Here is a 23,558-nt window from a genome sequence, read left to right as displayed (position 1 = left end):
TGATATGTGTGCCTCTCCTTATCAGAATCAGAATACCTTTATTATGGAAGAAGTTTGTGATTATGGACTGCACAGTGCACAACTACACAAAAAGCAAAAATTACAAAAATAAATACAATCATTTCTAAATGAGAAGTGGGTGAATGTGAAGTACATTAAATATGAAACGAGAAGGATAAATAGATATTGAGTTTTTGGTCTGCTGTGATCTGCCCTAAAAGCAGTGTAAACCAGTGTGAACCCCTGCTCCCCCCCCAGGGCACTCCCTGACGCAGTTTGTACGTCACTGCGCCGATCACTTCCTGAGCAGCGAGCACAAGGAGGTGCGGATAGAGGCGGCACGCACCTGCTCCCGCCTTCTCACACCCTCCGTGCACCTGCTGGGTAACCATGGCCACGTGGTGAGCCAGACGGCCGTGCAGGTGGTGGCTGACGTGCTCAGCAAGCTGCTGGTCGTGGGCATCACTGACCCAGGTGAGGCCGGCACCGCCCCGATGGCCACCACCAGCGACGACGGTAGCCTCCGCCTTCATCGTCCCTTTGTGCGTCCCCCTGCCACCCAGACCCCGATATCCGCTACTGCGTGCTGGCCTCACTGGACGAGCGCTTCGACGCCCACCTGGCCCAGGCGGAGAACCTGCAGGCCCTGTTCGTGGCCCTCAACGACGAGGTGTTTGAGATCCGCGAGCTGGCCATCTGCACCATCGGCCGGCTAAGCAGCATGAACCCAGCATTCGTCATGCCCTTCCTGCGCAAAATGCTCATCCAGGTGCCTGAAGCACTTACCGGGGCTCTGTCTGCTGGGGCAGTGACGTTTCTGAGTTTGCCACCAGATGGCAGCATAATACTCTATATTTAAGCTTCTTTGGTATGTCTTGTGTGCTTCAGTGCTGCTGGTGTCCTGCTTTTGATTATCAGCATATGACAAACATTAAAATAATTCTAAGGTATTATTGCCCCTTAGATCCTTACTGAACTGGAGCACAGTGGTGTGGGTAGGAACAAGGAGCAGAGTGCCCGTATGCTTGGCCACCTGGTGTCCAATGCCCCCCGCCTCATACGGCCTTACATGGAGCCCATCTTGAAGGTATGCCCCCCCCCCGCGCATGGGACCTCTCACAAGCATGTCACCTCACTCCTCCTGAATTCCTTCCTTTGCTGCTTCCCCCTCTTGCTGCAGGCCCTCATCTTGAAGCTGAAAGACCCAGATCCCAACCCTGGGGTGGTGATCAGTGTCCTGGCCACCATCGGAGAGCTGGCCCAGGTGGGGCTGCGCCTGGAGCCTCTTGGTCTTATTCCCCATCCACTGACTCTTGATTTGTGCTGCAGAAGCTGTTTGTCTGCTAGGTGGAGCCATCGAAGGTGTTTCTCAATACCAAGAACATCAAGACTGTACTTGTGGTCTTAGCAAGGATGAACTTGGGGTGCAGTGAATTACGGGATTCAACAAGGATGCAACTGATTTATCCTTGATATTTGGGATGAGGGTAGAATGACATTGGGATTTTTACTACCCTCTGTACTTCTGTTCTTGAGAATTGGGTCTTCGTCAATGGAAGATGATGTAAAACGGGTACATGAGAACACAGACAGTCAAGCACACATTTTGAGAAACACTCCGACTGTTCCTTGTTTGTCGAATGTCTGAGGCCAGTCTTTGTGTTCTAGACTGTTTTCTGTCCTTAGGCACAAGTCTGTAAAACTTGTCACACCCCCTTGCAGTGCTACCCATTAGGACTTTTATTTTATTCGGGTTCAGACGTTGCCTTTAGTTTTTCCGTATGAATGATGTCAGCTCCTGTTACGTGGGCTTCAGTATCAGTTGCTAAGTAGGGTTCGATTGACCATCCTTTTATATGACGCAGTCTCCTTACTGACCAGCTGCATGTTGGCGTGCCGTCAAAGGCACATCGCCTGGGTGGCCTTCCCAACCGTGGGCCTTGGCCTCTGGGCATCCCGGCATGGCCACTGTCGTGTCTTCGCGCAGGTGAGCTACTGTAAGGTGGCCACTAGGGGATGACGTAGGGCTGGCAGTATGCTGGACCTAAGATGGAGCGCAGGCCAAGTGCAGAAGCAACTCAAGGACAGGTATAGGGAGAGGCAGGCCAGGTGGCAGGATAGAGACCAGAGGCTCTCCGTTTACGCTTCTGTGCCAGAGAGGTGCTGATGTCTTCTCATGCTCTGCTTCTCTGTGTGTGTGTCTCAGGTCAGTGGGCTTGAGATGAGGAAGTGGATGGATGAGCTGTTCCCCATCATCATGGACATGCTGCAGGACTCCTCTTCACTGGCGAAGAGACAGGTACCCCTCGCTCTCCTGACTGGGATCAGGAGGGTCTTAAACCCTCATCCTTGGTTCCTATAGGTGTCTGGTGACAAATTCTCTGACCCCAGCTCTTAGCCTACCTGCTAACGTACATATGGTGAGGAAAAGGACATGAATTTTGTAATGGAAAGTAATGCTATAAATTTTATTAATGTAATTAATCACTTGTATGTGGTGACCTCAGGGCTTATTGGGTAATAAAGCAATATTCATTCTGAAACTTATGGTTGTCATTTAGCATGATTTAGCATTATGAAGTGCTGGAGGGGTGGAAATTAAGGTTCCCTTGAGGGTCAATCTTTGCCCCTGAGGATGGTTTGGTAAATTTGATTGTGGAGTTGGTGCAGCTCATTCAGTCGGCCTGCACTTACGGCTGCCGGCCTCATTTAAGTCATACTGCAAAAGATACCTGATGTTTTCCCCCCGGCTGGAAACTGCTAAAAAGTTAGGTTCAGGGAATGTGGGACAACCTGGAGGGGAATAACCTATCATGCTGTAATTCCTGTCTTTCATCCAAAATAAAGATGCAGTGTGACTTTGATGTACAATATACCATGGATGCCAAAAAGCCTTCATTTGAATCTCCACATACATCATGGTCTCCTTGCCTGGCGTTTTATTTTCCTCCGTGTTTTACTGATCGGCTGCCTCGTAAAGTCGCTTTGATTTAGCAGTTCTGTTTCGACAAAATCCAGCAGTTACCCGGTCATCCAGTCCTTCGAAAAACGAAGCTTGTCACTGGATGCTGTGTTGAGCCTCATTCTCCCATCCTGTAGGTAGCGCTGTGGACCCTTGGGCAGCAGGTGGCCAGCACTGGGTATGTAGTAGAACCATACCGCAAGTACCCGTCGCTACTGGAGGTGTTGCTCAACTTTCTGAAGACGGAGCAGAACCAGGGCATCAGAAGAGAGGTAAGCTGCCATGTTGAATTTCATAGTTACAGTATCGCTTATGTAGGGGCTACGAATTGATAAAAAAAAATTATCACAATATTCTGTGATTAATCGAGATTAATCACACCTGACAATAAAACTTACACAGAATACACACATGCAATGTGAAAAATTGAATCCAGGGAGGGAGACTCCAAAACTTAGTAACTTGCGCCAAACAAAATGAATTAAATAGTAATGTTATACCAGTGGCCAATAATGTAATTATATGCCTTTTTAAATGAGAAATAATACAATAATAAATTATATCAACGTCTCCTCATGAGAATTGCCTACTAACTGCTCCTTCCGAACGCACTTGTTGATTGCCAAGACTTGAGAGTAGTGATGGCCAAAGCAACGCTTCATGAACCACTTGCTGTATTTTCTGACCCCACTAGATGGTGCTCTTGGTTGACTTTGGTCATGGTTTGAGCCTTTTTTTGAACAGAGAACACAAACTAGTTCATGAAGCATCTTTTTCACCATACTTAGGTGGGGCGTGCTCCCAGCCAGGCATGCACACAGCACAAATGCAGCACATGCAGAGTGCTATTGAAGCCAACATGGCATGATTGGCCCAATATTTTTAGATTTTTAGAATCCTAAGACTTTGAACTCTGCTATGCGTAGATGTACAAAAAGATCAGTTCTTTTAGATTTGAAAATGAATTCAAGCGACTCATAAAGAACTTGTTCAAAAAGAACAATTTGTGCATAAATCGGACATCACTATTGTTCACTTGTAATCTGTTTTTCCGTGCAAGTACAGATGTTTTAAGGGTACACGCAAGTACAAAGAACTAGGATGCTGTGAGCACGTACGCTACGCTGCTGCGCGGCGGGAGTAGTGGGCAGAAGTCGTACTAGGTGGAATTGGCGCGCAGAAAACAAAAAATTGATGTTGCGGACAGGAAACAGGAGCCATATGAACACGATTGCAGTCCTCTTCGTTCGTATGTCTGATAGTTCGTAAGATGAAAGTCAGTAAGTAGAGGAGCGTCTGCATTGTATCTTGCTATGACCATATCGCGTTGTAGTTCACACTCTTCTCTCTGAGTGAATATCGCCTAAATGCTGTGTTGGACTTGGGAACTAATATATCAATCGTATTAGGTTCATAGTGTGGTATCAAGCATTATAGCAGATCTGTGTGTGTGTGTGTGTCTGTACACACACATAGTACCAATCAAAAGTTTGGACACACCTACCCATAGAAAGGTTTATGTATACTATTATTGACGTTTTAGAAGACATCAAAACTCGGAAGGTTGCCTGTTTAAATCCCTGGGTTAGCAGAGGGATCCTACCCTTGGGCTCTTAACCCTGATGACTCATGGGAGTCGACTGTCTCCTCTATGCCAGTTTCGTGAGGTGGCCTCCTGGGACGCTTTCCCAGCTGTCCTGAAGGAGCTCCCACATATGTGCTGCTCTGGCCAAACTCCTCCCAACATTTCTACGGTGTTTAGGTCATGTGGCCAGGTCATGTAATGCAACCCGCTATCATTTTGTAGGTGGCTTGGCGTGTCTAATCTTTTGACTAGAACTCTATGTCCATAATGCATCTTGAAATATGCATAAAGCTCTTTGATGCTATCATGGTGTAACAGATTGCTTTAGAGTGGGACTCTCCTCCCCCAGTCTAAGCAGCTTCCCCCCCATCCTGCCCCATGACTAGGCTATCCGTGTGCTGGGTTTGCTTGGAGCTCTGGATCCTTACAAGCACAAGGTGAACATTGGTATGATTGACCAATCCCGGGATGCCTCTGCTGTCAGCCTGTCTGAGTCCAAGTCCAGCCAAGACTCTGGTGAGTGCTGAGTCTCTGTCCGTCCGGTGTGGATCGTCTCGACATTAACGTCATGCCCCCTGTTTGTGTCCTAGGCACATTTACCTATCCCTGGGGGGGGGGGGGCACTCCATGCAGGTTTAAATGGTAGCATTGGAACCTTAGCTTCAAGGATTGGTTCATTAAGTGCAAAGGTTAGATGGAACATCTCTTGATGATTGCTATGAGTCATTTCTTCCAGGAATGTGCTATGTGAGGTGTTGGTGCACGTTCAAAACGCTGCATGTGAGCAGATGCGCAGCAAATATTTTTAGCTGTTCTCCTCATGCTCCCAGTTGTGTATTTTTTTTGCCTTTCAGGTCCATCAGCTTATGTGTTTCCTCATGTCTGGCATCATTTTTTGTTCACAGATTGTATCATTAACAATGTGCTTACAGAGCTGTTGCGTTGCCCCGTGGGTCAGGCTCTGTTATTTGAGGTTATAATTCTATACCTCTGGTTCTTGCCATAGTGGATCTTCAGTCTGAAAGTCCCGCAGAGGCATCTGCTAGTTTTCATCAAACCAGGTACAGAAATGTGGTTACAAATGAATGATGGGCAGCAAAGGCTCGAGCAGAGTCTGTTTGTGGATCGGCGGTTTAGCAACCGTCTAAACTAAACTAGGTTTTCAGGAACCTGAACGCGGCCAGACTGCACAGCTCTTGGGCTTCCAGGCTTGTCGGCGTGGATTTGCGGTCACGCTGCCAGCAGGGAATCTTCTGTTCCTCTGAGCACCTGTTCTACACTAATTGGCTATTTTGGTAAAATGTTAAACTGCAGTAAGGTAGACTAGTGCATGAAGACTAGCTCTGTGTGTTGTGCTTCTCTCCTGGTGCTCAGATTCTAGGCATCAGAGTGACAATTATGGCTGCCCTCTCGTCGCTTGAATATCTTCAGATGTGTGGTTTAGTGCTGTGAAAATAATCAGCGTCTTACCGATCGATTTAAGACTTTTATAACTCTTGACTGGTAACAGTTTGCGTTTGTGACTTTCTCAGCTGTGCGGATAGACAAACTCCTGGGTGGATTTTCAGGCTCTGATTCCTATCTGTGGTTCGGCAGAGTTGATGGGAATGGGCCTGGTGACTTGCATTTACGATCTGTGAGGCCCCCGCAGGGCAGGACTTAATGCCTTTAGCAGCAGGGTGCCGTAAAAGCCTCGGGGGAAGTGGAGCAGCTTGTCATCAGGGTGTGGGGACACAGCCAGTCTGTCGGCATGCGGAGCACTGCAGTCTGTGTCAGATCAGCCCTCTGCTGCATAGCCGCCATTGCTCCTGATTGCACAAGTGTTTTTTTTTTTTTCTCTTTCGTATTTTCCCGGTGTTGTGTGTGTGTGTGTGTGTGTGTGTGTGTGTGTGTGTGTGTGTGTGTGTGTGTGTGTGTGTGTGTGTGTGTGTGTGTGTGTGTGTGTGTGTGTGTGATCCTTTTCTCTGTTCCTTAAATTGACAAATGATGAAACAAAGAGTTTGCAGGGAAAACTGGTTTCGACCGGTCAGTTGCATGGGGTGACGAATAGAAGGAGCTGCTGCTGCCCCCTTCTGACCGCATTCACTGCACCCCAATCTCCCAGGTCTCTGTATTTACATAGTACATTGACGTTGCGTTGCATGTCAGTGCGCCGTCATTCATTATGACTGTAGAAAGGATGGAACGGTTCTGGGAAAATTGGATGCGAATTAGGAAATGGGGGTTCTCTTCCATCCTGATCTGGGTGATTCCGGTTACCTGTGGTGAACGTTGCTTTGCTTGGTTATGTCGGTGTCCGCTGATTGCTCAGTGATGGGTAATTTTTTTAAACAGTGTAAACTGACAGGAGATTCCCAGCCCAGGTAATATATCTGAGAATCGCATGAGCGATCGACATGCCCAGGCTACAGTCCTGTGAGACACAGAGCCTGACCTTCTGTGTAAGGTGCACGAGCATACAGAGAGACAGCAGCTACAGAGAGACAGCAGCTACAGAGAGATGCAGACACACACACACACACACACACACACAGAACACGCTCTGAAGCCCTGAGCACGCCGACCTCTGACATACCTACGGTTTTTTTACTTGATGTGACACCTGCAGTGCCTGTGGATCTTGCATCTGACACGGCTTGAAGATGGGAAGGTTTATTATTTCTTTAAAGGACATTTGCATCAAAGTAACTAATATTGCTGACAGTGGTTATTGCTGATTTTCCTCGGAGGTGGCGAAAGGGTCTCCTTTCCCCCAGGTATGAGCCGAGTGCTTTGCTTTAGTGGCTCAGCTGGTGAGTCGGCATTGATGCTTGTCTCCCTAACCAGCGGACTACAGCACCAGCGAGATGCTGGTGAACATGGGCAACCTGCCGCTGGACGAGTTCTACCCGGCCGTGGCCATCGTGACGCTGATGCGGATTCTGCGGGATCCATCGCTCTCCAACCACCACACCATGGTGGTGCAGGCTGTCACCTTCATCTTCAAGTCCCTGGGCCTCAAGTGCGTGCAGTTCCTGCCCCAGGTCATGCCTACCTTCCTCAACGTCATCCGCGTGTGTGACGCCAACATTCGAGAGGTACAGCCCTGATCACGCCACAGCCAACTCACCCTCATCCGAGAAATGATCAGAGAGCAAATGCTTACCGGTTTAAGCCAGTTACATCAGGAGAGTGGGTCGAAATGAAAACAGTGTTTAGTCTGCATTATTTAGCTAGTGACTGCATGTCTTTTGTTGTACACCCTTGTTTACAAATAGATTGGCCCTCTAATTGTATGTGCCTACTAATCTTTGATAATATCGTACCGCTTTTGTGTATCCGGTGTCAATCCAGTATTATGCAATGTTCAGATCTGCATTTTCATAACCAGTCATGTATGACTTCAGTGTTTTGTTCACTTTGTGGCAACAGATCCCCAAAGAAGCCTGTGTTAAATAATGTGTGTTTTCTGTGCAGGGCTTCTGTCATGAAGCGTTTTGTGTTTAGAAAAGCACAGCTTATGGAATCAAACGCTTTCTATTTGTGTGGAGTTGTGCTTTCCAAACATTTTGAAAATATTCACTATTACTCTGGAAAAGCTGAGAGCTGATGGGCCTTAATATGGGTCTTCATTGTCAAAGCTTTGGTTCAGACAAGCTTCAGGTCCATCAACAATGGCACACTGCGTTTGTGTGCATGCTCAGTTCAGTCTGGGTTTAGTGATCCTCGGTGCAGGTGGTCCGGCCATGTTGCTTATGCCTCATCTCTCTCCTGCCAGTTCTTGTTCCAGCAGCTGGGCATGCTGGTCTGCTTCGTGAAGATCCACATCCGCCCCTACATGGATGACATCTTTACCCTCATTAGAGTAAGTGCTCAGTGCCCTCTGGCACCCACTGGTTTCATCTGTACGCTTCTTATTTTCCAGTGGAATTTACAGTTCATTCGGTTTGTGTGAGCTGGATAATTAGCCTAATAAGTGGCACTCGTCGAGCTGGAAGCGGACATCCCATCGGTGTCAGAAGCATGGCTGCTCTTCAAAGGGTTCTGTCTCACATTCGTACCACTTTCACCCTGTGGAGGCTCTGCAGCCTCGTTTTCCCCAACAACCCGCTGGATACTTTTCCTGATTTGAGGACATCTGAATTGGATTTGAAACTCCCTTTCACCACTGAATATCGTAACTCCAAGATCCACCAAAAGCCCAATTCGGATGATGCCTATGCAGTGGTAGGACCCCACGTACCCCTGGGCAGCAGTAATGTTCTGATCTGTGGACGGAAAGAGCTAAAGCCCTGCACTGATTTACAGTACAGTCGAGCGCAGAGAGGAAACTCGGGGAAATGTGAGACTCCAAGAGCGAGACAAAGGGGCCTTTGTTTTGCTGTCCGTCTGCCACGCTGCTGCAGATGGGAGCAGGAATGACCATCGGAGACGGCAGGCATATAAAATACCCCTGGCTGCTGTCCCCGGTCCCGGAGTGGGAAAGCAGAGACGAGGAAGCTGGCCAGCGGGCCGAACGACCCACGGAGCCCCCATGGCCGCTGACAGCTGGCGTGCCCAGAGTTTGAGGGGTTGGCTCCTCTCTGAGTCTGCTCATGTAGTACTTCGCTTTACCATCAGGCACCTCGTCAGGTGCTCCTTCAAGGTCACGGCAAGATCTGGCTGTGACCCATCTCATCCAGGGTTATGTTTAGGTTGCTGAGATCGTCAACTTGCAGAATCTTAGTTTGATCCCCTGAGTAGCCCGTATGCCTGAGCAGACCTGTGCTGTTTTCATAGCTGTCTGTTCCAGCTCTGTGGTGTTGGGTGATATCAGCACTGAGCCCCTCTTCCTGTATCGGTGCTGTGGTCAGGCGGCGTGATGCTGGCTGGGTGTTAAAGGTGGCTTTCGGAAAGCCCCACTCCCCTCTTGACCATCTGACCTGCTGCATCTCTCCCTGCGCAGTGGTGTAAACCTCAAAGAATGACTGAATCAAGCCTCAGTATTAAGCGATTTGCCAGTGAGCCTCATTTCCTCTGAGAACCGCAACCAGCCCTAGAGCAGAATGAACACGGGCCTCTGGGTTTGCGACATTTCCTCGGCTCACCGACTTGATTTTGATTGCAGGAATATTGGACACCCAACAACCCCATGCAGAACACCATCATCCTGCTGATCGAGCAGATCGTGGTGGCTCTGGGTGGGGAGTTCAAGCTCTACCTGCCCCAGCTCATCCCCCACATGCTGCGGGTCTTCATGCATGACAGCAGCGCCGGACGCAGCGTCACCATCAAGGTAACAGGTGATGCGGCTGTCAGCTTGGCCAGGCTTCCTCGGGGTTGATCTGGAACCGTTTCTCAATCCGGACGTTGGGGACTCCCAGGTCGTCCACATTTTTGCTTTCTCTCAGTGGACTGTCTGACAGTGAGTTTGACTGGAGCAAAAATGTCTCCTGTCTGGGTGGGAGCTGGGAGGGAGCAAAAATGTGGACTGTCTGGGGGTCCCCAAGGACCGGGTTGTTTTTTTCCAACCCCCTGAAAAACCACCTCATTCTAAAAGTTTTTTCTTTTGGTTTGTTAACTCGCAACCAAGCTGGTTGTATTACTGCCCTCTGATTGGTCAAAGTGCATGGAGTTCTCCACCGGCATTTTCTGAAGGAAAAAGGGCATATTCAGTATTTTTCATTATTAGTAGTATCATTTATTTATTATTAATAGTATCACACGTTGCAATGTATTGATGCAGAACTTGAAAATTTCCAACCTCTTACTTAAAATAGTTCTATAGAACAGCTGAACAGAATGGATTCGTAATTTATGCAAGCTAATGTTGATTCCCCAGCATTTGATGCTAACATGACACTGTGATTCTCACATATAAGTTAGTGGAAATTAGCACATAGTAAATCGTGATGTATACCATGTGAACAGTAAACAAGCTTCTCTTCAGCTTTACATCATAACATTAGAGCACCAACCTGCTGTAACTGCCTGATTCGTACTATCTGCCTGATTTTGTACCTCGCACGTCTGCATATTCATAGCATTTTCAGGCAAGCGAACACCACACAAACCATATTGCTTAGATTTACTGCAAACTACAGGGGTTGTATTATTGTTTAGTGAGAACTGGTGTTTAATGATTCTGCTCACTGGAAAGAAAATTTTTTATTTTATTTTATTTTTTTTCTTGCCATTTTACTTCGGATATTCGATCAACACTATTACCTAAATATTCCACGTCTGAAATATTTTATATTTCCATCAGTTCAAATTGCTGCTATCCAGTAAGGTGGTATTTCGATGTCACCCCATCATTCCTGGGACACATTTGTAGATACTATGCCAAACTTTTATTAAACAGAAAACGCATAAAATCTAGCTGAATATGTCATTCTGGCAGATCACTCACAAGCAGCCTGTAAAATTAGCCTGAAAAAGAAATGTTAACTGGATCAGGTTGGGTCAAGATAATGTTGTACCATTTTATTTCACAAATTGGGCACTGCCGTAAAATTCCTTATTGTACCGCTGTGTAAGTTACAAATCAGACACACACACTCAACTCTTTCACAAAGCAAAGTTCGCTTGCCAGTCGCCGCTTCTCTGCTCCCTTCACGTGGCACCAGTTCCGGATCCGCCTTAATGGCACCAAGGTTCAGAGAGCTATGATGCAGTAGAGTGTGGGCCAGCTTCTCAAGGTGCTTTAAATCCAGTTAGTCTGCACTAAATCATTACAACAACAGAGCCAAGGGGCAACGTGTCCTTATTGGGAACACATGTCTTTGCTTTAACCTAAAACAAACACTGAAGCATTTTCAGTATAAAATGGTAAGCGGATTTGATAGCGATAATTGGGTTTCAAGGTAAAACTCATCCCTCACATGCCCACCTCAGCAGCAGGGACCTGGAACATGTCCGAGACGACTTTCACTCGGCAAAACATGACAGCACTCATGCGGTAATCAAAAAAAAATCGCCGCGTCCAACATTCTTCAGAGCAGAGGCTTCTGGGAGATGCTGTGAAAGATTAGAGGAATGAAAGTTGTTTGCCTTTGCTAACCATGGACAGGAGACCGTCTCCAACGTCTGTATTACTGGAAATATTGCCATGTCCAGGACCCGAATCCCGTTTTTCCGATTAAAAACAGAAACGACCTTCCAGTGCATTTATTTTCCCTTGCTGTCGGGCTGTGTGTCTGCTCTTCCCCATGTGGAAATCATGTGGAAATGCTATTCATTATAGTGCCTCATAAAACAACGTGAAGTAATAACTAATAATTTAGACATTTTTTAAGCCCTTATTTGTCTGCAAAGATTAAGATGTCCAAACTCATCTCATCCATAAATTCTGGGATTGCCAGCCGGTGTTTGGACCCAGGTGGCCTCATAAAAAAAGAGGAAAATTTTGGCTTTGCGCTTCAAAAGAAAAGAGAGCGAAGAACTGTCTCCTGTCATTTGGCAGTGGGGGGGGGAGTGGGTGCTTCAAAGAGGTGTCTGAGTTCTGCTGTCACGGTCTGATCATAGTGTCACCTCTTTGTGCCTGTATTTCACACATCCCGTGTAGCATGTTAAGCTGCCCCCCCCCCCCCCCCCAAAAATAAAAAATAAAAAATTGGCCGCCCAAAAGGGAAAAAACAACTCAAACTCTGGTGTTTAACAAGATGTTCAGGTAAAGTACGGCCAGCAGGAAACTTTAGCTCCAACAGGCAAAATAACCTGGAGCTCAACAAGCCCGAGGTCCTGATCTCTCCCGTAGGTCCTGCTGTAACCTGTAACTGCCAGCCCATGTGTGGTGTCCTTGGCGATGGTTCTGTCTGTCACCTTAGGGAAATATTAGCAGTGCACTCTGCTGGTTTGGGGGGCTTTTACAGTATGGGGTAGGGGAGCTTGGCTGTTTCTCCATCTTCCCAGCGGTGAGAATATCCTAGGGGCCTCAGGGTGCATTTGTGTGACTGACTCAGTGGGGTAAAGGTGCCTCTGCTTCCTGAGAGGCCTGAGGTCCCTCAGCTTGTACTGGTCACCCGTCAGTGCATTTTTTACTGTGGTGGTGTGTTGGGGCAGCGGCATCAGGATACACAAGTCATCCTGTGATTGGGGGGGGGGGGTTTCTTTCTCTGCCTCTGTCTGTCTCTCTGCCCCTGTCTGTCTGTCTCTCTCTCTGTCTGTCTGTCTCTTGTCTGCCTGTCAGTCTGTGTCAGTTAGTTATTCATCATTACTTAACAAAATAAAAATGGAGCCCACCAAAGGGGCATCTGTGCAGCTTAGTTACCTCTCACCAAATCCCTCCCCCACCCCCCCAGCTCCTGAACGCCATCCAGCTGTTTGGTGCTAATCTGGACGACTACCTCCACTTGCTGCTGCCGCCCATCGTGAAGCTGTTTGATGCCACGGATGTGCCTCTGCAGGCGCGCCGGTCAGTACTGCGGCCATGTATCCTAAGACTTGTGGAGTGTGTATGTGGTCCTTGTGGTTGCCGAAATCTCCCGTACACCATTTCTGTTTGCCCTTTTCCTTCCAGTTCCAGATGCTCCAGTACCTCTGATATGAAGAGTAAATATAAAGAGTAAATCATTGTGGACAAGCGTTATTTTTAGGAAAACTCTATGACTGAGGTTATTGTGCTGAGTGCTCTACGATTAGGTGCGCACTGAACCGGAAATGTTTTCAATTATGCAAGGTGGTTACTTCTGTTTTTGTACGAGTTTAGCTAATATTTTTGTAAAGGTATTCTATTGAAATGGGAGGAGGATGTCTGAGAATGACTGTGCTGAAGGGCTGGGCCACATCAGACTGAACTCTGCCCTTTTGGAGTGTTTTTTTAGGATGAATTTGTTTACTGCTGTGTGCCGTGTGAGAGGAAGGAGTCCTGTGTGTTTCAGGATAACAGTTCTGTAGGACCAGCCCATGAAAGGCCAGGTGCAGACACACACACACAGACACACAGACACACACACACACACACACACACACACAGCCCGTACATCCTGTGCACAACATACAGAGGCGACCTCACCCCTAAGTCACCCCTCACACAGGGGGCTCTGCCAAGGACATACCTCTCTCACCTGCCTGTTTTTTCGTTCCCTGGCACTGCACAACGATTCGCAGCGGCAGCCATTTCATGCTTAGTTTAAACAAGGGCTCATTTTTCAGCCGTGATGCATGCATGTTAGGGGGCCGGGGGCACCTGGGCTCCCATGTAGGATTGTGTGAGTCCCTCCCCCTCAACGTGGGGGTCCGTTTCCATCACCCAGGGTACCCCAAGGCCTTCCTGCGGCTCGCACCTTCGCGTGACCCTGTGCGCTTCCTCCACCAGGAAGTTATGTAACCTGCTCACTCCATCCCACCCCACCCAAGTCTGAATGCCTGAGAATTCTAAGCATGTGGGGAATGTATTAAGTTTAACGTTTTGCAGTGATCCTGAAATCTTGCTATCTGTGATGGGTTTAAAGCTTGTTTAGTGTCTCTTGGAGAAAGCGGAGTCTCAGGTTGACGATATAATTTTTATTGAAAGCTTCTCAGTACAAAGTGATCTTCCAGTGTTTGGAGGGAGGGAGGGAGGTGTCTCTGTTCACTGTGTCCGTCACTGCGCCCCCTGTGTCTGTCTACCTCATTGACGTCCTCGAATGGCAGGGTTGCCTTGGAGACCCTGGACCGGCTGACGGAGTCTTTGGACTTTACGGACTACGCCTCCAGGATCATCCACCCCATCGTGCGTACGCTGGACAGCACGCCGGAGCTGCGTGTCACCTCCATGGATACGCTGTCTTCCCTGGTCTTTCAGCTTGGCAAGAAGGTGCCCGTCCTCTTTGTTCATATCTGTCTGCTGGTACTTCCATGGCAACCTAAATAGGTGAATTCAAAGCAGCCTTTAGTCATGGTTCACAGTCATTTGGTAACGAGCTCCTTTTACACTACTCCCCCTGCTGGCTGGACTTGGTGTAGCAGTTGTCACCTGGTCGTGAATCATGTCCCCAGTACCAGTGTCTCTGAATCCCAGTGGCCTTGTCAGCCTGTCCAGAGGTTGGTGGCCTGGACTGGAATTCTTGTCAGCTTTTCTCATGACTCTCGATTATTCTGTTTGAAAGAGTAAACGCTGTTTAGAGAGAAGCGGTGATACCATGCTAGTCAGCCAGGCTAAGCGTGAGCTGTGTTGGCTCGTTTTATCCACTGTGCTGTTCACTCTTCCATGCTGATGTGGATGGAGACCTTACCGAATCCACTTTGGCAGGAGCAGCTGGCATTTAACCCTGTGCTGATCTTCAGCTCTGTTGTCACGTAGTTTCGGGGTCTCTGGTCCTGAGCCCCGTCCAGTGCACAGAACCTGGGCTTCAGCATAGAGCAGGTCTGGTGCCAGAGTCACCGTGCCCCTGTATTTCTCAGTGAGGTGCTGACATTGGCTTAAACTCCTGCTGTGTTAGAGCCCTTAAGGTGTAGGCTGCTTGACTGGTGCTCCCCAGCGTCAGTCCCCGTCTAGGCCTTGACGTCTCACATACCGGGCTGCTTAAACGTGAACTGCTCAGAGTGCATGAAGACTAGGGTCCTGTGAGTAACTGAGGATGCGTTAGCAACTGCTGAAGGACGACGGAAAGTGGAGAAAAGACTGAAAGGCTGGATTAAGCACTGGGCCTGTAAGTTGGCACCCCCCCCCCCCACCACAATGTGCAGCATGTATTAGATACGGTATGAAATGGGCACTGTGCCTCGCCCCCCATCTCCCTTCAGTAGCTCAGTTATGAGGCTGGAAACGCTCATGAGAACAGCTTCGTGGTGATGTCATCGCTGCAGGCCCCATGGCCCGTGAGAAAGCATGGGGGGGGATAGGCAGCGCATATAATGAGGGCTGAGGTTGTCCAGGCCACTGGTTCCCATTATGCAGACATGGCGGCTGCTGCCTCTGTTCCGTGGGCGGCTGCCCTGAGGCCGGCCTGCCTCCACATGTCTCCCGGCCCCATAAAATCCCTTTGTGGGACCTTGCCGCTCCCTGTAAAACGACCTTAATGCTCTGTTTGTGCAGTTCTGTGCAGAAGGGCTGCTCAAAAGCAAACCACGGCTCTATGCTTGTCTTTCAGTACCAGATCTTCATCCCCATGGTGAACAAAGTCATGCTGAAACACAGGATCAACCACCAGCGCTACGACGTCCTCATCTGCCGCATCGTCAAGGTCAGCCCCCGCCTTGCCCCCCCAGGCCCCACCTAGGAGGCCTGTCTCTCAGAGTCGCTGGCATACAGTTCGGCTCGCTTGCTGGAAGCTGGCCTGCTGCGTGCAGGTGTGAGGTTTGCCCGCAGGCCTTCGCCGCCGGCTCTCCGTCCGTCTGAATCCCCAGGACACATTCCTCAGTTATGACCTCAGTCTTTCCGCTCCTGCTCGCAGCTCCCATTTCAGCTGAGATCGGTGACGCCGTCGCACGGCTGCCCAAGCTGCAACCCGATGCCCGTGCGCAGTGCACCTTAGCGGCCCCTGTTAGCAGTGCTGCTGCTCCCGAGGCTCCCAGACGCGCCCTGCCCGCCTGACCCCTGCTTCTCTGCCTGCTTCAGGGCTACACGCTGGCAGAGGAGGAGGAAGACCCCCTGATCTTCCGGCAGCTGCGCAGTAGCCAGGGCGATACGCTGGGCACCGGCCCTGTGGAACCAGGGCCCATGAAGAAGCTGCACGTCAGCACCTCGGCCCTGCAGAAGGTCCTCCCTGCATGCCGCGCATCACACACCGCATGTACACATGCAGGCCTGCATTGGCCTCGGCGCATAGATCCTTCTTATCCCCTGCAGCAGATATATATCATACGCAGTCCTGTGTATACTAAATGCAGTTGGCGCTCCATATTCAGCCAGCCGCAGATCAGAAAAACAAACTCTATGAAGATCCAAAAGGCAAACCTTGAATTTTTCATGCACGGAGCACCATGCTGAATCCACGCGACTGAGGCAGTGTGTACGCTCACCCTGCCCCTGCACACAACATGTACATACTTTTTTTTTTTTTTTTTTTCTTTCTATTCTTGTCATTACATAACATTGACATTGTGTTAGGTAATTTAAGTAATCTAGAGATGATTTGAAGTATACAGGAGGATGCACGTAGGTTATATGCAAATACTATGGCACTTTATATATGGGATTTGAGCATCTGCGGGTTCTGGTCCAGGTCCCTGGATACGGAGGGGCGACCCTATTCAAACATACTGCTTTACTGTGCTGCTTTTGGAATTGGTTCAGTCCAGTAGATTGTCCAAACATTTAAATATCGGAGGTGTACCCCAAATTTTGCACCCCAATCTTTATTTTCTGGCTACGCCTCAAAAGTGCTGTGATATAATATGGCAGAACCCCCCTCTCCCAACCCCCCATGCCACGACACCCAAGGGCGATCTTTCTGCCAGGAGTCCAGGTCTCTGGCTTAGACAGGGACTCGGTCAGCAGGTTCAGGGTTTAGTGGGGCTGGGCTGACTAGTCTCTGCATGGATGCTGTAACTAGGCCGTTCACTGAGTGCGTTGGTATGACATTACGCTCAAGGAAGTCTGCACCTCTCTGGAAGATTATTTACTTGCTTAGCAGTCTAATGAGAAACCTAACATTTAATGACCTCCCTCCTCCTTTTATGGCCTGCGCCTACAGTGTCCAGCTCTGAACCTGATCTCATGGCTGCTGGGGACTCGATTTTCCCTTCCCAGCTCGGCTCCGCTTTACATTGTAGCAGGAGCATTGTTCTATTTTCCCAGGCCTCCGTTCTCTTTTCTTGGGCATGTCTGCTGCTGAGGAGAGGCCTGGCTCCTCGCTTCAGCGGTGTCTGATGCCGGCTCCGCTCTCAGAGGCATCCGCATAAAGTCTGAGCGTGCCTCTGTTTAGAAAACCAAAGGAAGCCCGTCAATAAGGCAGGCAGTCCTGCCGCAGCTCTTAGTAAGATCCAGGCATTAATTCTTGGCCGGCACTTCTCATGGCCATTAGGGTGTATGTCAGATGTGTAATTTACTTGTTGTGGTCAATAATACAGTGGACCATTGTTGCCTTTATAAGTGATGATAATGTATATAATCAGCATGACTGACCTCAGGATTCCCAGCACGATAGTAAATAGTTTGCTGCGTTTTGTTCGTCTGGTTGGTTACGAGGTCGCCCTCATTCTTGGCTGTCTGTCTCCCCTCCCCTCTTCTCTGCTGTCTCTCTGGGGCGGGGGCGGTCGTCATGGCGCTGGCAGGCCTGGGGCGCTGCCCGGAAGGTATCCAAGGACGACTGGCTGGAGTGGCTGCGGCGGTTGAGCGTGGTGCTGCTGAAGGAGTCATCGTCCCCGGCCCTGCGCTCCTGTTGGTCCCTGGCGCAGACCTACATCCCCCTGGCCAGGTGCTCCTCTCCTACACACCCGGGGGCCCGGCCTTGGGGCCCCTCTCCTACACACCCGGGGGCCCGGCCTTGGGGCCCCTCTCACCCCCAAGCAGTGTGGCCAAATAGCCACCAGGCAGCACACATGATGGTCACATCTCCTGAAGTCCCGTCCTCCCCCCCCATCCCAGGGACTTGTTCAATGCCGCCTTCCTGTCCTGCTGGTCGGAGCTGAGCGAGGACCAGCAGGACGAGCTGATCCGCAGCATCGAGCTCGCTCTCACCTCGCAGGACATCGCCGAGGTCACGCAGACCCTGCTGAACCTGGCCGAGTTCATGGAGCACAGTGACAAGGTGTGGCCACTCTTACACATATGCACGTTCACACTTAGGCACACGAATGCAGCTGCTCGAGCCTCTATCTTCCTGCTGCCTTGGTTGCGTTGCTGTTCCTCGAATCCTCACACTCTACCACGTCGGTCGCTTTCTACGGGGATGTAATGGAACATGGAGCGGCAATGATGTCACTTCCCAGTCATTATTTACAGTTTTATTTGTGTCGGTTGAGGTTTCTAGCTCTCTCCTTCCTTCCAGAGTAGTTTGGTTAATGAGACTAGTGAGAAGGTCACTGCTGTGGGCATGGCGGGGAAGGGGGTGTTTTCCATTTGAAGGGTGTTAGGCTAAGGTAGGGAGGCCTTTCCTAGCTACTGGTCCACATGACCCAAAATCACATGCTTGTGGTGATGGTCGCCAGTTAATGAGCAATAATTCAACCAGACTCTTAAAGTTTATGACCAGCTGGACCAGGCCCACCAGAACTGGGTTTTTTAGCACTGCTATGCTGTAATTGTAGGTCACAGGTACAGAAGTCGTTTTCATTTAGCATAGTCTTCTCCTGGCCTTTTTCGTGATTTAGGTGCTGAGGAGCTTTTCCCCCCTACGGAGTACAGTCCTGTCTCACGCCGTGGATATCGGGCGCTGTGATGACATCTCTCTTTTACCCGTCTGTAGGGTCCCCTCCCCCTGAGAGACGACAATGGCATCGTGTTGCTGGGTGAGCGCGCCGCCAAGTGCCGTGCTTACGCCAAGGCCTTGCACTACAAGGAGCTGGAGTTCCAGAAGGGCCCCTCGCCCCTCATTCTGGAGTCCCTCATCAGGTAGGGGCCCCATCCCAGCACCTGCTTGGCTTTGCCTGTGCTCCTGTCTCCCGGTTCGAGGAGGAAGGCCCTGGTCGTGCTCATATGGTCGGGGAGAAGGTGGTGTGGTGATGTAGGGAGACTGGTGAGAAGACGGGTATGTCAAGGTGCAGACTGCCCATCTGAAGTTTATTTGTGGTCCTACAGGGTTTTCTAATGGGCTTTATGGTTCAAAGGTGAGGTGTCCTGGTTGGCACGACGGAGTGCTCTGTGCTTGAGGCAAAGAGTGAGTTAAGAGGAGGAGTGCTGAGGTCCCCTGCCTTATAGCAGACTTGCTCTTGGTGCCAGGCCTCTGTTTTCACCAGTTTCTCAGTGGGTATGGAGAAGGAATGTCACTTGAAGGCTCTGGAATACAGCCGCTCGACATGTGATAGCTTGCAAGGACGGATCGGGCCGGTGTCGCTTCCTGGAATGGGGATGGAGGGGGCTGTAAACAGTGCCCGAAAGCAGACTCTTTGCGTGAGGACGAGTTTAATGGGATGTTTAGGCTGCCAGTTTGCTCTGAAGATCGTATAGCCGTGCACAGCCGCGTTTCCTGCTCGCTGACTTCCTATTCATCACCCTCCAGCAAGTCCAGCAATCCTTCTGCTCCAATGAGGGTGTTGACAATCATCAAGATAATAGTGATAAAATTCTGAACTTGGTCGTTTAAAAACAGGTTTTATCCTGAGTAACCTGCCATTTTGAGCCTGACTAGAGCAGCGGTCTTCCTGCTAAGGCTGTGCCGTGTCATGAACTCTCCTCTATGAAACTGCTTTGTACATATTTCCCAGAACCGTAATGCTCAGTGATGATAATTCCCTCTGCGCGTCAGTGTCTTCCAGCACCGTAAATGAAATGAAGTGGACATATTTGCTATTTCTCAGAGGACGTACGGTACCGGCCAATGCCAGTCCAGCGGTGACCCATCTGCTGCTTCTGATACATCCTCAAGCTGTCATGTTGACTGTCACTGGCCTGTCGCAGGGTGTTAGACAAACACTTAATGTCATAGAGGAGTCTTCACTTACTGTGGTGTGATTATTGCACAGTCACACATGCCGACGGTAGTGCTGAAATGATATATCGTGCCGCCCCATTAAACAAATTGAATGTCAGTGGTATCTATTCAGAGTCTGTTTATCAAAGCATGTTCTGACGGACACCCAAGCTGTCTGTGTGTCTGTGTGTGGGCGTGGACCCTTCCCTCCAAGCTCATCCACCTGGGCTCTGGGCTCGCATGGTCGGACTCTCCTCGGTGTGGCTGGCTCTATTCTCCAGGCCACTAATTGCAAGCAACCTCAGCTGCTCGCATGCTCTTTGCACCTGGCTTCTATGTCCTGGGGGTCGGGCAGCCTCTTTTTAGTTTGCCATGGGGTTTAACTAGAGCCAGCCGGGGGCGCTGTGACCCCGCCCTGCCCCGCCTCTCCAGAACTTCCTACAACGCCCCTACCTGTACCGACTGGGACCGGTTTGTCTGACCACGGTGCTGAAAAGCTTGTGTTGAACTTCTGCCTGAACCACCAGTCAGACAGCTGGCCATTTTATTCATTTATTTAAATTTTTTTTATAAATAGTGTAAATTAAAATAAATAGCCCCCTTAAGGAAATATTTATGTCATGGCTGAAAAACTGTGTCATACATCCTGTTACTGCCGGATCACTGAAAAATCAAGGGAAATGATTCCATTTTTGTTCTCATTAATCAGGGCCCAATTGAGGGCATTAAGTGTCGTTGAGCAGCAGCACCTGGAAGGTCCCCGTCGAAAAACAGCCTTATAAGCCACATGTCCCTCTGTGCATCTTTCTGTGTACTAAGGGAGGAGGGGAACTGATCATTGACGACATTAACGTCTCGCCTTGGAGCCGCTGCCTGCCCTGCAGTCTTACATGGCCAGCAGACTCCTCGGCAAACGCCTGTCGCTTTAGCTCCAGCAGGACATCATGCTGATACAACTGCATAACGCCACTGAGGTCCACCGCGAACTTCTCAGGCTCCTCAAACTTGGTCACGCGATGTCCGAATATACAAAAGCAGCCGCCGCATTAGAATACCTGCTGTTTTTAAATCTGTGTCACTTTAACCGTCTACAGCACCTTCCCCCAAAAAGCAGCCCACACTGCATTCTCCAGTTTCCCAAGCTCGCTACGGAGCGTAGCCGCCTAGCGCAGTGTTTCTGCTTCCTCGTTACCGTCCCGAGCGGAATTTCCTCTCCCCTCTGTTATAAAATGGTCATCGTCACACTGAGCCCTGCAAGTCCGTCTCGTGCTGTACACGTGGCATAACAGATGGAAGCCGAGCTGATTGGTGGCTCACACAAATTTTAGAAATGCGTCTGTCCATTGTCTGCACCCATTTCTCCTGTGTACGGTCCGGAGCCTCTCCCAGAGGCTGCTGGCACTACAGGCAGGGACTAACCGAGGGTGGGGCACTGACCCCTCGCAGGGCTCGAACACCATTCACACCACAGCGAATTTGGCAGCTCGGCATGTTTTTGGATTGTGGAGGTGGAGACCAGAGGACTCGCAGGAAACCCCACAATGACACGAGGAGAACTCTCATAGAGCCGGGGCAGAAACTCGAACCCTGGCCCGTGAGGTGCCAACCACTTCAGCACCGTGCCTCCCCGAAATGCATCTAACATAAGGAAAATCTTACATAGGATTATCAGTGAGTGCCATATTAAAAGGTACATTCTATAGTAAATTCCATTAATTTCTTAAAAACATGGACTATCCGTCGGTCCCTGAAGACCGTATTGGGAAACGCTGTTTTAGTGAAACAGCAGTACGCATACAGGGCCGTGCTCCAGAATCACACATCTGTGTCTGTCTGCTTCACTTGCCTTCTCTAATGTGGGCTGGAGACCCCTGACTGCACCCCCAGGGCTGAAAGATGGTGCAGCTTTAAGGCAACATTTTTATTCCTGTCAAGGATCCAGAAGGCAGGTTGCGGGACGTAAGATCATAGCTTGTTTGTGATGTCTAAGATGGGTTATGGTGAGCAATGGCCTCCCTTTGGAAGCGATTAGACACAACTCTACAAGACACCCAGGCTAATTTAGTCTACAGTAAAAGGGATTAGGAGGGATGCGGGCTGCAGTGAGCTCGTCAGGGGGCCGCTGGCGTATTTTTAAAGAGACTAATTAAAGGGCCTAATTCTTTAAAAGCTAATATAAAATCCACAGTGATGGCTTCATTTATGTAGCCTTCCAGCGCTAACTGAAAGCTCCATGCTATCTGAAGGTGCAGCCTGCTGGACCCCTTGGGTGTTTTTAGGCCTTATCATTCGGACAGGATTTCAGCTTTGTGTGTTTTGTTTGTGCTGCTCCTGTGAGGAGTAAGCAGTTATCGGGGTGAAGCGGCCGGTCCGTACCGCTCTGGAGCGTCACGCTGCAGGCCTGAGAGGTCGGCCACCCCTGATGCCTCATGGTTCATATTTGTGCCTTTCTTTTGAGCTCTGCCTCTCTGGAGCGTCAGGCCGCAGACCCGAGAGATCGGCCACCCCTGATGCCTCATGGTTCACATTTGTGCCTTTCTTTTGAGCTCTGCCTCTCTGGAGCGTCAGGCCGCAGGCCCGAGAGGTCGGCCACCCCTGATGCCTCATGGTTCACATTTGTGCCTTTCTTTTGAGCTCTGCCTCTGTGCTCAGCTTTATCCAGTCATTTGGGCCCTGCTTCAGAACCGTCTGTCTGAAACGTAATATCATGCCGTAAAACGGCTCCTTCAGATGCGGCTGGCGAGCTTGATCTCAGCGGGCCTGGCACATGGTGTTTCTGCCAGACCTGACCCGGAACGGCCCGTTAAGACGTTGGAGAACAGCCCTTTATGGCCTATTGGTTAGTTGCTGCTTTGAAGCTCATTTTAAAGTGACCACACCAGCTCTGGCATGCTGGCTGTAATTGGCACGGTCCCTTGGGCATCACACCGTAAATCCGGACTGAATCTCTAATCGGCTGCCCTTTTTAGCTGGGTACCATGGGAGACGTGCCGATGCGCTGCCCAGCAGGGCCACGATGAGGTCACGTCAGGACAGGCCCGCTATGTTGGCCGGGCCTGTCCTCGGCACCAACGACATTCCCTTCTCTTCTCACGCTGAAAGCCCTTTGCACGTCTCTGCTTCTCTGGCCTTGTATGGGGTCTGGTTCATGGGCTGAGCTCAGTTCAGAGTCTGTTCTTTCCTTCGCACGGGGTGTGAATGAGCCAAAACGAGTGAATTAGTGCTCATTTCGTGTTCTCCCCTCATGGCACAGGAACAAGCCCACTTTAGCATTTAATTAATATTGAATGCTTGTTATTTGGTGGATGTTTTCGCATTTTTGTTAGTGTGAGTCATTTGAAGGCCCTTCAGGCGTTTCTGAAACATCCCACAGACCGCCGACAAAAGAGGGGAGTGTCCCCACCTCAGCCCTGAGCTTGGGGACGGTCTCTGGGCCACGGTGTTTCCGGGCCGCCCTCTGCCGTGTGTAGTGGGGGGGGGCCGCCATTCACACAGTGCTGCATAGAGACAGCGGGGCCACTCTGGGTCAGGGGCCAAGCGTGAGGCCCTGCTCTTT

At 49.9% G+C, this 23,558-nt stretch overlaps 1 protein-coding gene across 2 annotated transcripts in view; it reads left to right on the top strand.

Annotated features, from left to right (window-relative positions):
- mtor (mechanistic target of rapamycin kinase) overlaps positions 1-23,558 on the top strand; it is a 72,739-nt gene that overhangs the window by 7,014 nt on the left and 42,167 nt on the right. For both annotated transcript variants that reach the window (XM_049016426.1, XM_049016425.1), the window contains exons 12-28: positions 259-474; positions 564-769; positions 965-1,087; positions 1,181-1,264; positions 2,207-2,299; positions 3,100-3,234; positions 4,934-5,063; positions 7,374-7,624; positions 8,305-8,391; positions 9,634-9,801; positions 12,809-12,921; positions 14,142-14,304; positions 15,581-15,673; positions 16,048-16,188; positions 17,706-17,848; positions 18,019-18,181; positions 18,839-18,984. In XM_049016426.1, coding sequence (XP_048872383.1) covers positions 259-474; positions 564-769; positions 965-1,087; positions 1,181-1,264; positions 2,207-2,299; positions 3,100-3,234; positions 4,934-5,063; positions 7,374-7,624; positions 8,305-8,391; positions 9,634-9,801; positions 12,809-12,921; positions 14,142-14,304; positions 15,581-15,673; positions 16,048-16,188; positions 17,706-17,848; positions 18,019-18,181; positions 18,839-18,984 — 2,455 coding nt within the window. The remainder of the gene's footprint in view (positions 1-258; positions 475-563; positions 770-964; positions 1,088-1,180; positions 1,265-2,206; positions 2,300-3,099; positions 3,235-4,933; positions 5,064-7,373; positions 7,625-8,304; positions 8,392-9,633; positions 9,802-12,808; positions 12,922-14,141; positions 14,305-15,580; positions 15,674-16,047; positions 16,189-17,705; positions 17,849-18,018; positions 18,182-18,838; positions 18,985-23,558) is intronic.

The sequence above is a fragment of the Brienomyrus brachyistius genome, chromosome 6 (genome assembly GCF_023856365.1).
Source record: "Brienomyrus brachyistius isolate T26 chromosome 6, BBRACH_0.4, whole genome shotgun sequence".
Taxonomy (NCBI): Eukaryota; Metazoa; Chordata; class Actinopteri; order Osteoglossiformes; family Mormyridae; genus Brienomyrus; species Brienomyrus brachyistius.
The sequence above is the reverse complement of the archived record's forward strand: the minus strand, read 5'-3'. Positions and strand labels throughout refer to the sequence as shown.